Genomic DNA, 12,634 nt, shown 5'->3' with positions numbered 1-12,634 from the left:
AACTACTTTTGGCCATTGCGCGGCTCCGTCTCAGCTAGTCCGGAGGTGGTTTGACTTTGCCCTTCCTTTCCTAGGGGGCGCACCCCCTTGCTGCCCGCTACCATGGCGACGCTATCACGCCTGTCGCGGCTCTGGGGCCTTCGACCCCGACCCCGGCTAGGAACCCCTCGCCCCGCCTCGGACTCGGCTACTCTACCCGGCGGCCGCAGCACGGGTCTGGGGCTGCTCTACCCAGGCCACATCCCCACCAGCCCACTGCAGAAGATGCTGCTGGCGGCCGGTGCCGCCTGCATGGCGCTTTATGACCCCTACCGCCACGGTAAGCCTGACCAGAGCCTACCAACGTTTTACGATCGTAGGCAGAGAACGAGAGGGAACCTCGGAGGGCATCGTGCCCACCCGCCTCGTTTTACATGGAGCAGAAGGGAACTCAGAGGGGCCAAGAGACTTTCCCAAAGTTGCACGGGAAGTAAAGTGACATCTGGGATTCAAACCCAGCTCTTCCGATTCCAAAAGGGGGCTCTTTTCCCATTTTACTACGATGCCTTGACTCCTGCCCTGCTGATCCTCAAGCTAGGGAGAAGTCGAGCATTTTCCTGTTTAAAGGGATCTTAGAGATAAGTTCATCTAGTGCATTCTATTGAGAAATGGGAAAATTAGATCCTAGAGAGGTGGAATCTAGTCGATAGCAAAGTAACCTCTGGGGTAGGAGCAAAAACAAGACAAAATCACCCGATTTCCAGTTCCACTAGTGTCTTGGGGGATCACTTTATCTCTGTCAATTATATATGGCCTGCACCCAAGTCTTCTGCCCCTTTCTCCACCCTCTCCCTCTCAATCAAAGACCCACATTTGGCCCTATCCTTGAGCAGGTCCCACCTTTAGACCTGGAATGAAACTCGGAGATCTTCCTGTCTAATCTCTCCATTTTGCAAAAAAGAAGTCAGACCCAAAGAAAGAAAGAGGCTATTGTGTTCTGCTTAATATCTTGTTCTCCACAACAAAACTGTAAAATAAGAAGGTTAGTCTCCAAGATCTGAAAGGCTCCTTCTGCTTCTAACATTCTGATTTTTTTTTTAAAATAACCCTTACCTTCCACCTTAGAATCAATACTATGTATTGGTTCAGAGGCAGAAGAGTAGTAAAGGCTAGGCAATTGGGGGGTAGGGTGGGGGGGCTTGCCCAGGGTCACACAGCTAGGAAGTATCTTGAGGCCAGATTTGAACCTAGGACCTCCTGTCTGCAGGCCTGGCTTTCAATCCACCCAGTTGCTCCCTAACATTCTGATTTTATATCCTCTATACTCTCTTATTTTGCTTACCTCCTAGGTTTAAGTACCTCCTAATCCCATCCATTGTCCCTCCTTGAAATGTTTTTTCCCCACTTTTAGAGCGGAAGGAGACCTTGGACATCTCATTTTACAAAAGAAAGAACAGAACCAGAGCTGAGAAGTAATATGCTGAAGGTCATACGTTGAATTAGTGGCAGAATCAGGACTAAAATTCAGGTTTCCCAACTCCTAGTCTAGGGTATTGTTAGATAACTTTTGACCTGTTTAATATCCTGCTTGTCAGTCTTCTGCCTTGCTAACATCCCTAAACCTCTACCTACCCCTATCTAGTAGTGCTCAGAGCTGGATAGAATCCTAATACCTGTAGAATAAGATGGAAACCCTATATATACTCATTTTACAGATGAAAAAACAGACGTATAGAAAAGGGGAAGTGGCTTGCTCAAAGTCACACAGTAAGTGGAAGAATTAAGACCAGAACCCAGGTCTTACTATCCCATGCTTATTATAGAAGTTCTGTTTTATAGGACCAGCATTTTATAATTTCCTCTACTCAGTTATGCCTAACCACAAAAATCCATTTGCCCATTTTGATAATTAAATCCATATACTCTCAATACTTAATGTTTATATTTTTCGTTAGAAAGAAGGAAAAGGAGAAAAGTTGATATTTTATATATTGTATTAATTAGATGAACTTTAGGTCAAAATTATAGGTCAGAGCTGGGAAGAACCTTAGAAATCATCTAATCTAGTCTTATCATTTTATAAAAGAACAAATAGGGACAGCTAGGTGGTTTAGTGGATAGAACATTAGGCTTAGAGTCAAGAGGATTTGAATTCAAATGTGGACTCAAATACTTCCTAGCTGTTGTGATCCTGAGCAAGTTATTTACCCCCAGTTGCCTAGTCTTTACCACTCTTCTGCCCTGAAATCTATAATTAGTATCAATTCTAAAAAGGTAAAAGGATTTAAAAAAAATAATGAAAACCTCATACCATGGCTCAGTAAAAGAGTTACTTTATTCAAAATTACAAAGTCAGTTGTAGAGTTAGGACTAGTTAGCATACAGGCCACTCAATTACCAGACCAGTGAGTGCTCTGCCAGTATTTAGTTGCTAAAGCCCTGGGCAGGTTACTAATGTTCTGAGTTTTTATCCTACTTGCCAGCACCCTGCTCTAATGACTATACCCAAAGTCCAAGTAGGCCTCATCCATTGCAACCTTTAGAACACAAAGAGAATCAGAAGTCACCCATAATAACTTCATTTTATGGAGAAACAGAACAAGAGAAAGTAATTTGGAGCAAAGTCGTGCCAAATCTTGGATCTTTGAATTTCAATCCAGTAATTTTTTTAAATGTCCTGGTACATTTTGTTTTGAAGATACTTGAAGATATGTAGGATTGATTATATATTTGGAGCTCTAAACGACCCAAAAACCTCCCTTACTATAAGCATTCCCCCTGAAACTGCTTATTAGGTGATAGGTTGACAATAGGAATGAGTCCTTAAATTTTAACAGGATGGTATTAACATTGATTGATATGATGCACCATGATGTTATCTTACCATATTGATTTTATTGGCATTGTTCTGGTGACTTAAAGTCATTCTTCAGGCTATGCTTTATTTACTCTGTATGATTTCATAAGTCTTTATGTTTTCCCCTGAATTCTTCCCATTTGTCTTCTATGAGATATAATAGTACATTCCTATGCCACAGTTTGTTCAGCTATTTTCCAATCTTTGGTTACCTATTCTGTTTCATATTTCCATCATAATGAATAATAGTGCTGTCGACATTTTTTGTATATATGGGTCTTTTCTTACTGTCAGTATCCTCATTGAGCCATAGGCCTGCTAATAGAATCTCTAGGTCAGAAGGTATAAACAACTTGGTAACTTTTCTTGAATAGTTCTAAATTGTTTTTAGAATGGCTGAACCAATTCATAGTTCCACAAACAGTAAATTAATGTGTCTTCCCTATGGCCCTACCAATAAATATTCCCTTTAGAATCTTTTAGCATCTTGGCACTTTGAGTGTGAACTGCTGCCTCAGAGTGTTAGTTTACATTTCTCTAATTATTCTGAATACTATTTTAGATAATTAATAGTTTACATGCCTCCTTTTGAGAATTGTTGGTTCATATCCTTTAGCTACTTGGGAAATATATATTTATTTCAATTTGCATTTTGTATGTCATACTTTTAGCCATTTACTTAATTTAAACATTGCCCCCCAAGTTGGTATCTTTTTTTTCTAATTTGGGCTGCACTGGTTTTATTCCTATAAAAGCTTTAAATGTCCTTTATTTAAGATTATCTGTTTTATCTTTTATAATCCCTTCTATGCCATTTCTGATTGCAGTTTTTCTCCTATTCATAATTATGAAAGTTAAAACCTTCATTTCTCTTATTTCTTAGAAGTATGAATTTTTAAATATGTAATATACATGATTTATACTTATCCATTTGTTACCGTTGTATAAAGCATAAGATGTTGATCTCAAATTATTTTTCACCAGACTACTTTCCTCAAGTTTGTGTTCCTGGATTTATGGAACACTAGACCTCTCTCTATACTTTTCTTTCTAGATCTTGCTTATCTGATCTAATTCTATGTTCTTACTCTTGTTTTCTGTCCTGTACCAGGTCATTTTTATAACTATTACTTTTATACTTTAGTTTAAGATTTGATAACACCAAGTTGCCCCTCCTTCCTACTATTTTCATTATTCTATTTCAATAGTTTTTACTATCCCATTCCTGTTATTACTCCATAATTTTGTTATTATTGTGTCTGTTTCGATAAAGTATCCTTTAGTAATTTTATAGAGTACTAAATTTGAAAAGTAATTTGAGTAGTCTTGTTTTTATTATATTGGCATGGACTAGCCATGAACATTGAATTTTAATTATTCAAGTCTTTTGTTTTTGTAAATCTTGCTTTGTGTTGAGATGTTTTTATCAGTCCTGAATGTGTGCTAGCAAGTCCATTGCTTTTTCTACCACACCCTGCTATTAGATGCTATTAGATGATCACTGAGGTTCTAGCCAGGTCACGCCTGCCTTGTCTGTTTTTAGTATCTTGCTTGCCAGCCCTTATCTGTAAAATGAGGTTGGATTAGATAACTTCTAAAGGCCCTTCTATTTCTAGCCTTCTTTACCACTCTACTTTACTGACTTCCAACCAGTGATTCTCATTGTATAGGTTTCTTCCAAATCTTAATATAGATTGAATTATACAGTTTGAGAGCTGAAAGGCCCTTTAGAGGTCATCCAGTTAAGTCTTCTCATTTTTAAAATTAGGAAATCGGGGGCAGCTGGATAGCTCAGTGAATCGAGAGCCAGGCTTAGAGACAGGAGGTCCTGGATTCAAATCTTGGCCTCAGACACTTCCCAACTGTGTGACCCTAGGCAAGTCACTTGACCCCCATTGCCTATCCTTACCACTCTTCTGCCTTGGAGCCAATACACAATATTGACTCCAAGATAGAACGTGAGGGTTTAAAAAAAATAAAATTAGGAAATCGAGGCCCATGTGGAGTTCCTGGCCCAGAGTCACACCAGGAATTAGTGACAGATCCAGGTTCCTTGATTATTAGTTGAGTGCTCTCTCTACTATACTATATTTTAGGTCTTAGACCTCCATAAATGTATCCTAGCCATGAACCCATTTCTTGCAGTTAAAATTCTTTTTATCTTTTAAGGCTCATCTCGGGGACTATTTCTTCCATGAAGCCTCCTTAAATGCCATTTCCTCCCACCTGAAAGTGGTAGTATTTCCTTCCTCAGAATTCTCATTTCACTTTGTCTATTTTTCTCCTTTTCACATAATCCTATTCTGCTTTATACTTTTTTGTATACTTGTCTTAATTCTTTTAAATTTCTTGAAGGCATAATCAGTGTCATTTTTCATCTTTATATCCTTAGAGCCTTGTACATAAGTGTTTGGGAATACCTTGACTTCCTCCCTTAAACCTTATTACAGGATTCTATACACAACAGCATTTTGAGTTGACTAAGAGACTCCCCCCATTCTTTCCACATATGCTAATTTATGTCCTTTCAGACATGGTTGCTGTTTTGGGTGAGACTACAGGACACCAAGCTCTGCAGGCACTGAGGGACCGGATGAGGAGGGACCCCGAGGGTGCCCAAATTCTGCAGTAGGTCCCATCTTGGGCTTGGGATGGGATCTTACTTAATTGAAGGGGTTGGAGGTGGGAATAGGATGAGAATTCTGATGTCCCTTAAACCAAAGCAAAATGGTATAGTCATAGTGCATAGTTTTGAACCTGAAGTCAGGAAGATGGAGGTTCAAATCCTGGCCTAGACACTTACTAGCTGTGTAATTCTGGGCAATGCACTTAGCCTTTCTTGGCCTCGATTACTCATATGTAAAAGAAGAGGGTTGGATAAGATAACTTCTCTGGTTCCTTCCAGCCTTGCCCATGTCCTGACCCTTACATATGGGATCGCTATATGCGTTATAGTATTTTCTCTGCATAGAAACATCTAATGGTTCTTCAGTGCTTACAGGATAAAATCTTTGTTTGTTTGTTTTTTTGTTTTAATTTATTTTTTAACTATTTTTCCATATTTACATGATTAATTTTCTTTCTCTCCCTTCTTCTGCCCCAGCCGACAAGCAATTCCACTGGGTTGTACAAATTACAGGATAAAATCTTGATTTTAACATCTTTAATTTTAAAATTTTGATTTTTTTTTGTCTTGGAAGGCCCTCTACTCCTTACTTTTCCAGACTTATTTTCTATTACTTCTTACATGTCCCATCTTTAGCCATACTGTATACATTTCCTGGAATGGTCTTCACTCTCTTTTCCAATTATTCTTATATCCTATAAGTCCCAGCTGAAGTCACACCTCTTCTATGAAGTTTTCCCTGACCATTCCAGTCTCTTTCCCATTCCTAAACTTCTTAAGGGCTTACTGTTAGTACCACTAAATTTACATTTAAAATATATAATGCCAGGACAGCTAGGTAGCAGAATGGATAGAGCACCCAGCCTGGAGTCAGAGGGACCTGGGTTCAAATTTGACCTCAGACATTTCCTAGCTGTGTGACCCTGGGCAAGTCATTTAACTCTGATTGCCTAGCCCTTGCCGATTTTCTCAGACACAATACTAAGATAGGTGGCAGTTTAAATGTACATTATATTTATTTATAATGCCTTGGAATAATTGTGATGAATGACCTTTATGGAACAATTCAAGATTTGCCCATATGGTCTTATTTCATCTTCATAGCAACCATGTGAAGTAATTACTGCCAAGTACTATGATTCCCATTTTACAAATGAGAAGAGGCTCAGAGAGCTTAAACAATTTGCTCATAGTTGTACAACTAGTTAGTATAGGAAGTGAAATTTGACTTTCTCCAGAATCTAAACTCTTGCTACTATTCCTACTGTCTTGTCTTCTGTTGTTAATTATCTTTTCATATTTGTACCCTTTTTTCTCCCTAAAGTTTCTTTTTTTTTGTTTGTTTTTTAATTTTTTAAACCCTTAACTTCTGTGTATTGACTTATAGGTGGAAGATTGGTAAGGGTAGGCAATGGGGGTCAAGTGACTTGCCCAGGGTCACACAGCTGGGAAGTGTCTGAGGCCGGATTTGAACCTAGGACCTCCCGTCTCTAGGCCTGGCTCTCAATCCACTGAGCTACCCAGCTGCCCCTCCCCAAAGTTTCTTGAGGGCAGGGTCAGTATCCTAAACTTCTTTGTATCCCTGCACAAAGTAGCTCCATAAATGTGTATAGACGACCACCTTCCTGTTGATCCAATTCTGTCTAGTTCATCCTCTTATAAGACCTAATCTAGCTGTCAATTTCACATAAGCTTTTTTTAAAAACTCTTACCTTCCATCTTAAAATCAGTACTGTGTATTAGTTTCAAGACAGAAGAGCAATAAGGGCTAGGCAATGGGGGTCAAGTGACTTGCCCAGGGTCACACAGCTAGGAAGTGTCTGAGGTCAGATTTGAACCCAGAACCTCCCGTCTCTGGGCCTGGCTCTCAATCTACTCAGCCATCTAGCTACTCCCTCACATAAGCTTTCTACATGTCATTCATGTCTGGTATTTTAATCCACACCTTAATTTACGCATTCTAGCTCCTACATCTTTCCTTCTACTCCATAGGGAACGGCCTCGGATCCAGCTTTCCACCCTGGACTTGAACAAACTCCGGACACTTCCGAAGGGCTCCTTTGGCTGGGAGTATGCCCACTTTCTTGATGTTAATGTGAGTATTTATTCTGTATGTGTGTGATTGAGCCCTGGGGGATGGTGGGAATAGGTAAAGACAGAACCATGGTAACGACCAGGAACTATCATAGAAATATCCTGAGAGTCATTTTTATTAGCACCGTCACCTTTTGACCTGGAAGACCCAAGTTTTGTCATCTTGTTGTGAGCAAACAGATCAGTAGCCTATAAAAACTTCTATCAAAGATAGAAGAAGATTAGTAGCCTAATAACATGGCCTTCAGGTCATTTCTGCGTCCTCTACTCCCCCACCAATCTGGCAGTGACTCAAGAGGTAGTCAGTCCAGTAGAAGAGAATACAAGTATAGTCAATCTAAGCATATTAGTCCTCAACTCTTTCCTCCCTCCTTTCTTCCCTCCCTCCCTCCTTTTTTCCCTTACCTTCTATCTTAGAATCATTACTGTGTATTAGTAAGAGCTAGGCAATGGGGGATTAACTGACTTGCCCAGAGTCACACAACTAGAAAGTGTCTGAGGTCAAATTTGAATCCAGGACCTCCTGTTTCTGGAACTAGCTATATCCACTGAGCCATCTAACTGCCTACCCACCCCTACTCTTCAGAATCATTGAGGCTACTAGTAGCCTCTTGACCTAACATATCCTTGATCTCCTAAAACCACCTTTTTCTTTTCTTTTCCTTTTTTTTCCTTTTTTTAGGAATTTGCCAAATGGAACTTTATTTTTTAATTATTTAAAATTTATTTTAGAAATATTTTTCCATATTTACTTGATTCATTTTCTTTCCCTCCCTTCTTCCCTCCCCCCTCCCAGAACTGTGATAAGTGATGTTATACATTTTTCTTTTGCATTTCTACTCTCACAGTTCTTTTTCTCATTATGGATAGCATTCTTTCTCATAAGTCCTTCAGGAGTGTTCTGGATTATTGTATTGCTACTAGTAGTAAAGATCATTACATTGGATAGTTTCACAATGTTTTACTTTCTTTGTACAATGTTCTCCTGGTTCTTCTGCTCATTTCATTCTGCATCAGTTCATAGAGGTTCTTCCAGTTCATATAGAAAACCTCCAGGTCATCATTCCTTTCAGAACAATAATATTCCATCAACATTAGATACCACAATCTGTTCAGCTATTCCCCATTCAATGGACACCCCCTCATTTTCCAATTTTTTGCCACCACAAAGAGTGCAGCTATGAATATTTTTGTACAAATATTTTTCATTATGATCTCTTTGGGGTACAAACCCAGTAGTGGTATGGCTGAATCAAAGAGCATGCAATCTTTTAAAGCCCTTTGGGCATAATTCCAAATTTCCTTCCAGAATGGTTGGATTAATTTATAACTCTACCAGCAATACATTAGTGTCTTCCTAAAACCTTCTTAACCCTAAATCTCAAGGCTACTTTTCACATTCACTTTTATCAGATTTCACTTAAATTTTTTTAAATCTAGAAAACAAGATTTCTCTAATTCTCCAACATTATGATTTTCCAGCCTAGTCTCTCTGATGGAGGCACCTGTCAAGAAAGTATCCCAGGGAGCTCTCTGGGGTCAAGGACTTAGAGAAGGTATAGCCTTCTGACCCAGTCCCTAGCCCATTATTGTAGCAACTAGCTATGACCCAACTGTGCCCTGAGGCCCTGCTAACCCACAAAGAATGGAGCAACAAAATTGCCCTAAAGGTGATTAAGCCCAAGGTTCAATTCCTGCTTCAAGGAGTCCAGAATTAAGGATCATTATCGAAAGTTTAATCAGGCTTATACCTCTGGCACTCCACTAAGCAAATTAAGGAATTTTAAGTTTTCCTTAAGAACTTAAAATAATCAGAGACTGCTTTGACTGAGAAGACCTAGAGATAATCAAATTAACAGTGAAGAGAAAAAATTTCCTTCCATACTAAAGGAAGCTGTGATTTCATCAGCATGTATAGGTGATGCAACTGATAATTCCTGCACACACCTTTGTGAAGGCTGTGGCTAAAAGAGTTCATCCTCTGCTGAGTCTCTTGTCTAAATCTAATGGCTTTGAAGAGAGGGGATTGAACTGCCAACAGTCCATTGGGAGACAAGACTCCAGCACTTTACAGCTTAAAAGAGCTGCTGGATCCTCTGCTCCAGCAGGAGAACTCTATGGAGGAAATAATCCACAAAGGGCAGTAATTAAACAAATGAAAATCCTTGTCCTGTGTGCAAGCAGAGGATCAAGTGCCTTCTGGGAAGAGTAAACCAGATATTTCTAGCCTGAATATGGAGGATTCCGAGCATTCAGGGTTCTAGCTTGATGCTGATGGTGGATTGACAGTGACTACACAAGACTCTAGTAGCAGAGGGAGGAAGCAGCTCAGTGAGCTTATGCTAAAAAGAAAAAAGACCTTTGACTTATCTACACCTCATCAAGTCATACACATCCTTGTTATCACCAGAGGAACTACCCTACTTCCTTAAATACCCCAGTCTTCCTTCAGTTTGTAAAGGGCTTCTGGAACTTTTCCTTTGTCCTTCAGTGATGCCTTCGATAGTCATTATAACACGAATTCATCTAGATACAAGTATTGGAGGCAGGGACTAAAAAGTATGATTCTCTTCCCACATTTAAATACCCTTCTTCTCCCATAGAAATAACTCTAAAGATATCCTTAAGGCTCATATACCTCTAGTAACAGTGCTTGAGATAGTCATAGTAGACTTTGCTCACTTCTGCAAATGTTCTCAATTAGTATGCATGTGTAGAGAGTGCTGGGGCCCCCAAATAGTGAAGAGTTGGCCTACCAGAAGACTGGCTAGGGAAGCTGATGTGACTGAATGCTGGGGGTGGGTGGGTGGGAGCGGGTTATGGTTTTCAGAGGGTCTCCCCAGACACACGAGCCCCCACCCGCTTCGTGGACGATGAGGAACTGGCTTATGTGATCCAGCGTTATCGTGAGGTTCATGACCTACTCCACACCCTTTTGGGAATGCCCACCAACATGCTTGGTGAGTGAGTACCCATTCTGGTGGGCCCAAGGGAAGTTGGGATGGGCTGTATTCTTGGAGCATCTCAATCCAAAGAGACAAGAACTATGAATGTATCAGATCCAGGAAGGGAGCCAGTAGTTTGCCCATGCCACCTCCTCCATGCTATACAGCCTAACCTAAGTATCAATGAATGAATTAACATTTATTAGGTGTTTACTAGATACAAAGCACTGAAGATACAGATAGAAAACAGAGACCATCATACTCTGAAGGAATTTACATCAAATGGGGGAACCAGTATAGTATTGCTTCCTGAGATAAAGACCCTGAGAATTGGACTAGAAGCAGAACCAGGAGATGGTGTGGGAGGATGCTAGGGTAGGGGGTGTGGACAATGCCATTTCCCAGGTCCCTGGGCCTGCCTGCTTGTTGATGGCAGTGGATCAGCAGTGGTGATGGAAAGAAATGTGATCCTAGGCCTCTTCTTCATAGTTGTTGCTCCCCTTAATGATGGTGGTAAGGCCTGAGATGGAAGCAGGACCAGTAGTCTGGAGGTTCAAGTTTCTGGGCCCTCTCCATAAGGGGCTAAGGAGAAGAGGTGGTAGCTTGCTTTTCTTGCACATGTTAGCTCCTGTCTTAGTGATATGTGGTAGGACACACAACATGTCCCTATCACTACTCACTTTTTTCCTTTTGTCCAGGAGAAGTTGTGGTCAAGTGGTTTGAAGCTATCCAGACAGGCCTACCCATGTGTGTCCTAGGAGCTGCCTTTGGACCCATCCGACTCAGTGCCAAGTAAGTTCTTTTGTATAGGTGTATAGGTGACACCTCTTATATACATGTCCAAACAGGAAGAAGAGCTGGGGGTACAGAGGGACAGGAAATAGAAGGAGAAGCCAGTGCCCCATTAGTCCCTGCACTCAGAATTTAGCAATCTCTTTGCAGCTAGTCAGATGTCATATTCAAGAACGAGAGTGTGGTGGGCCAAAGAGATGCCCCATTACAGTAGATCACTCAATCCCAGAACAAAGAGATTTCAAGTTTGTTAGTTATCCTGGACCTAGAAGTTTGTTGGATTATTTTTTTAGCTGCTCCTGAGGATGTAGTCATTCAACAAGATTTTATTAAGCAGTTAACTGTGTGCTAAGCATTGTGGGTAGAGAGTAAAACATGAGCTCTTACCCTCAAGGATCTTACATTCTCATGAGGCAAGAATGGGCTGGAGTTGACATAATGGATGTTTCCTTGTCTCCACAGAAAGTTGAAAGTGTTGGTGTCAGACCTGATTCCCTGGGCAGTTCAGAATGGTCAAAACTCCCGATGCGTCCTCAACCTCTACTATGAACAACGGTGGGAGCAGCCCCTAAGAGCCCTTCGGGAGGAGCTAGGCATCACTCTACCCCCTACTGTGGACAGAGGCTTTACTCAATCCTCAAAGCTCTGAGCCAACAAGTTCATGCCATCTCAACCTCTGTTCCATTGGGTAAAGGGCTTCCTTGCCTAAACCTTTGCACTCTTTACCCAGGGACATCTAACCTCAGATAAGGAGATGAAGGAGTTCAACAAAATGATCTTAAAAGGATATGTATGTCTCTTTATCTCCTAAAAGAGATATGAGAATAAAAGTAATTTCTTCAGTGGAACAAAAGCTATCCACCATGCCCACATAAGTGGAATTAAAAGGGCTAAGTACAGAGAATTCTGTTGATTTAGGAACCCAGGAAACCATGGCTCCATGAATTGATTTAATTCTCCTGTCACTGTGCTTCCCCTTGAAAGAATTCTTTCTCCTTCATTATACCTCTCCCATTATGTCACCTTTTTCTCTCCCTTTCCCTCCAAGTTCAGGAGTCTTTTTCAGAGTCTTGGCCAGGATACCAGGGTATCAACTTTTTGGATCTAGAAGTGATATAAGAAGAGATTTGTTCCATAATCTGAATAAAGCCCTCTTTTGGACCCATATTTGTTTTTCCTCTTCTTTTTTGGCCATATGGCTTATTGGCAGTCCTGAGAACTCACTCCAATATTTTGGTCCTCAGGGAAAAAAACAAGTTTTTGTTTTTCCTTCCCTTCCCTTCCCCTCCCTTCTTCTTCCCCTTCTCTCACTATAGGAAAGACTCACTGTTTGACAAAAAC

The 12,634-nt window shown here is 40.5% G+C and overlaps 1 protein-coding gene across 1 annotated transcript; it reads left to right on the top strand.

The window, feature by feature from the left end:
- The first annotated feature begins 62 nt into the window (after window positions 1-62).
- COQ4 (coenzyme Q4) lies at window positions 63-12,460 on the top strand. Its single transcript, XM_044661350.1, has 6 exons — window positions 63-319; window positions 5,368-5,464; window positions 7,455-7,557; window positions 10,387-10,516; window positions 11,200-11,293; window positions 11,756-12,460. Exons 1-6 carry the CDS (start codon window positions 103-105, stop codon window positions 11,940-11,942), a joined length of 828 nt encoding a protein of 275 aa, XP_044517285.1. The 5' UTR covers window positions 63-102; the 3' UTR covers window positions 11,943-12,460.
- The last annotated feature ends 174 nt before the right edge of the window (window positions 12,461-12,634 follow it).

This window comes from Gracilinanus agilis, chromosome 2 (genome assembly GCF_016433145.1).
Source record: "Gracilinanus agilis isolate LMUSP501 chromosome 2, AgileGrace, whole genome shotgun sequence".
In the NCBI taxonomy this organism is placed as follows: domain Eukaryota; kingdom Metazoa; phylum Chordata; class Mammalia; order Didelphimorphia; family Didelphidae; genus Gracilinanus; species Gracilinanus agilis.
This window is presented reverse-complemented; position numbering and strand designations above follow the sequence as displayed.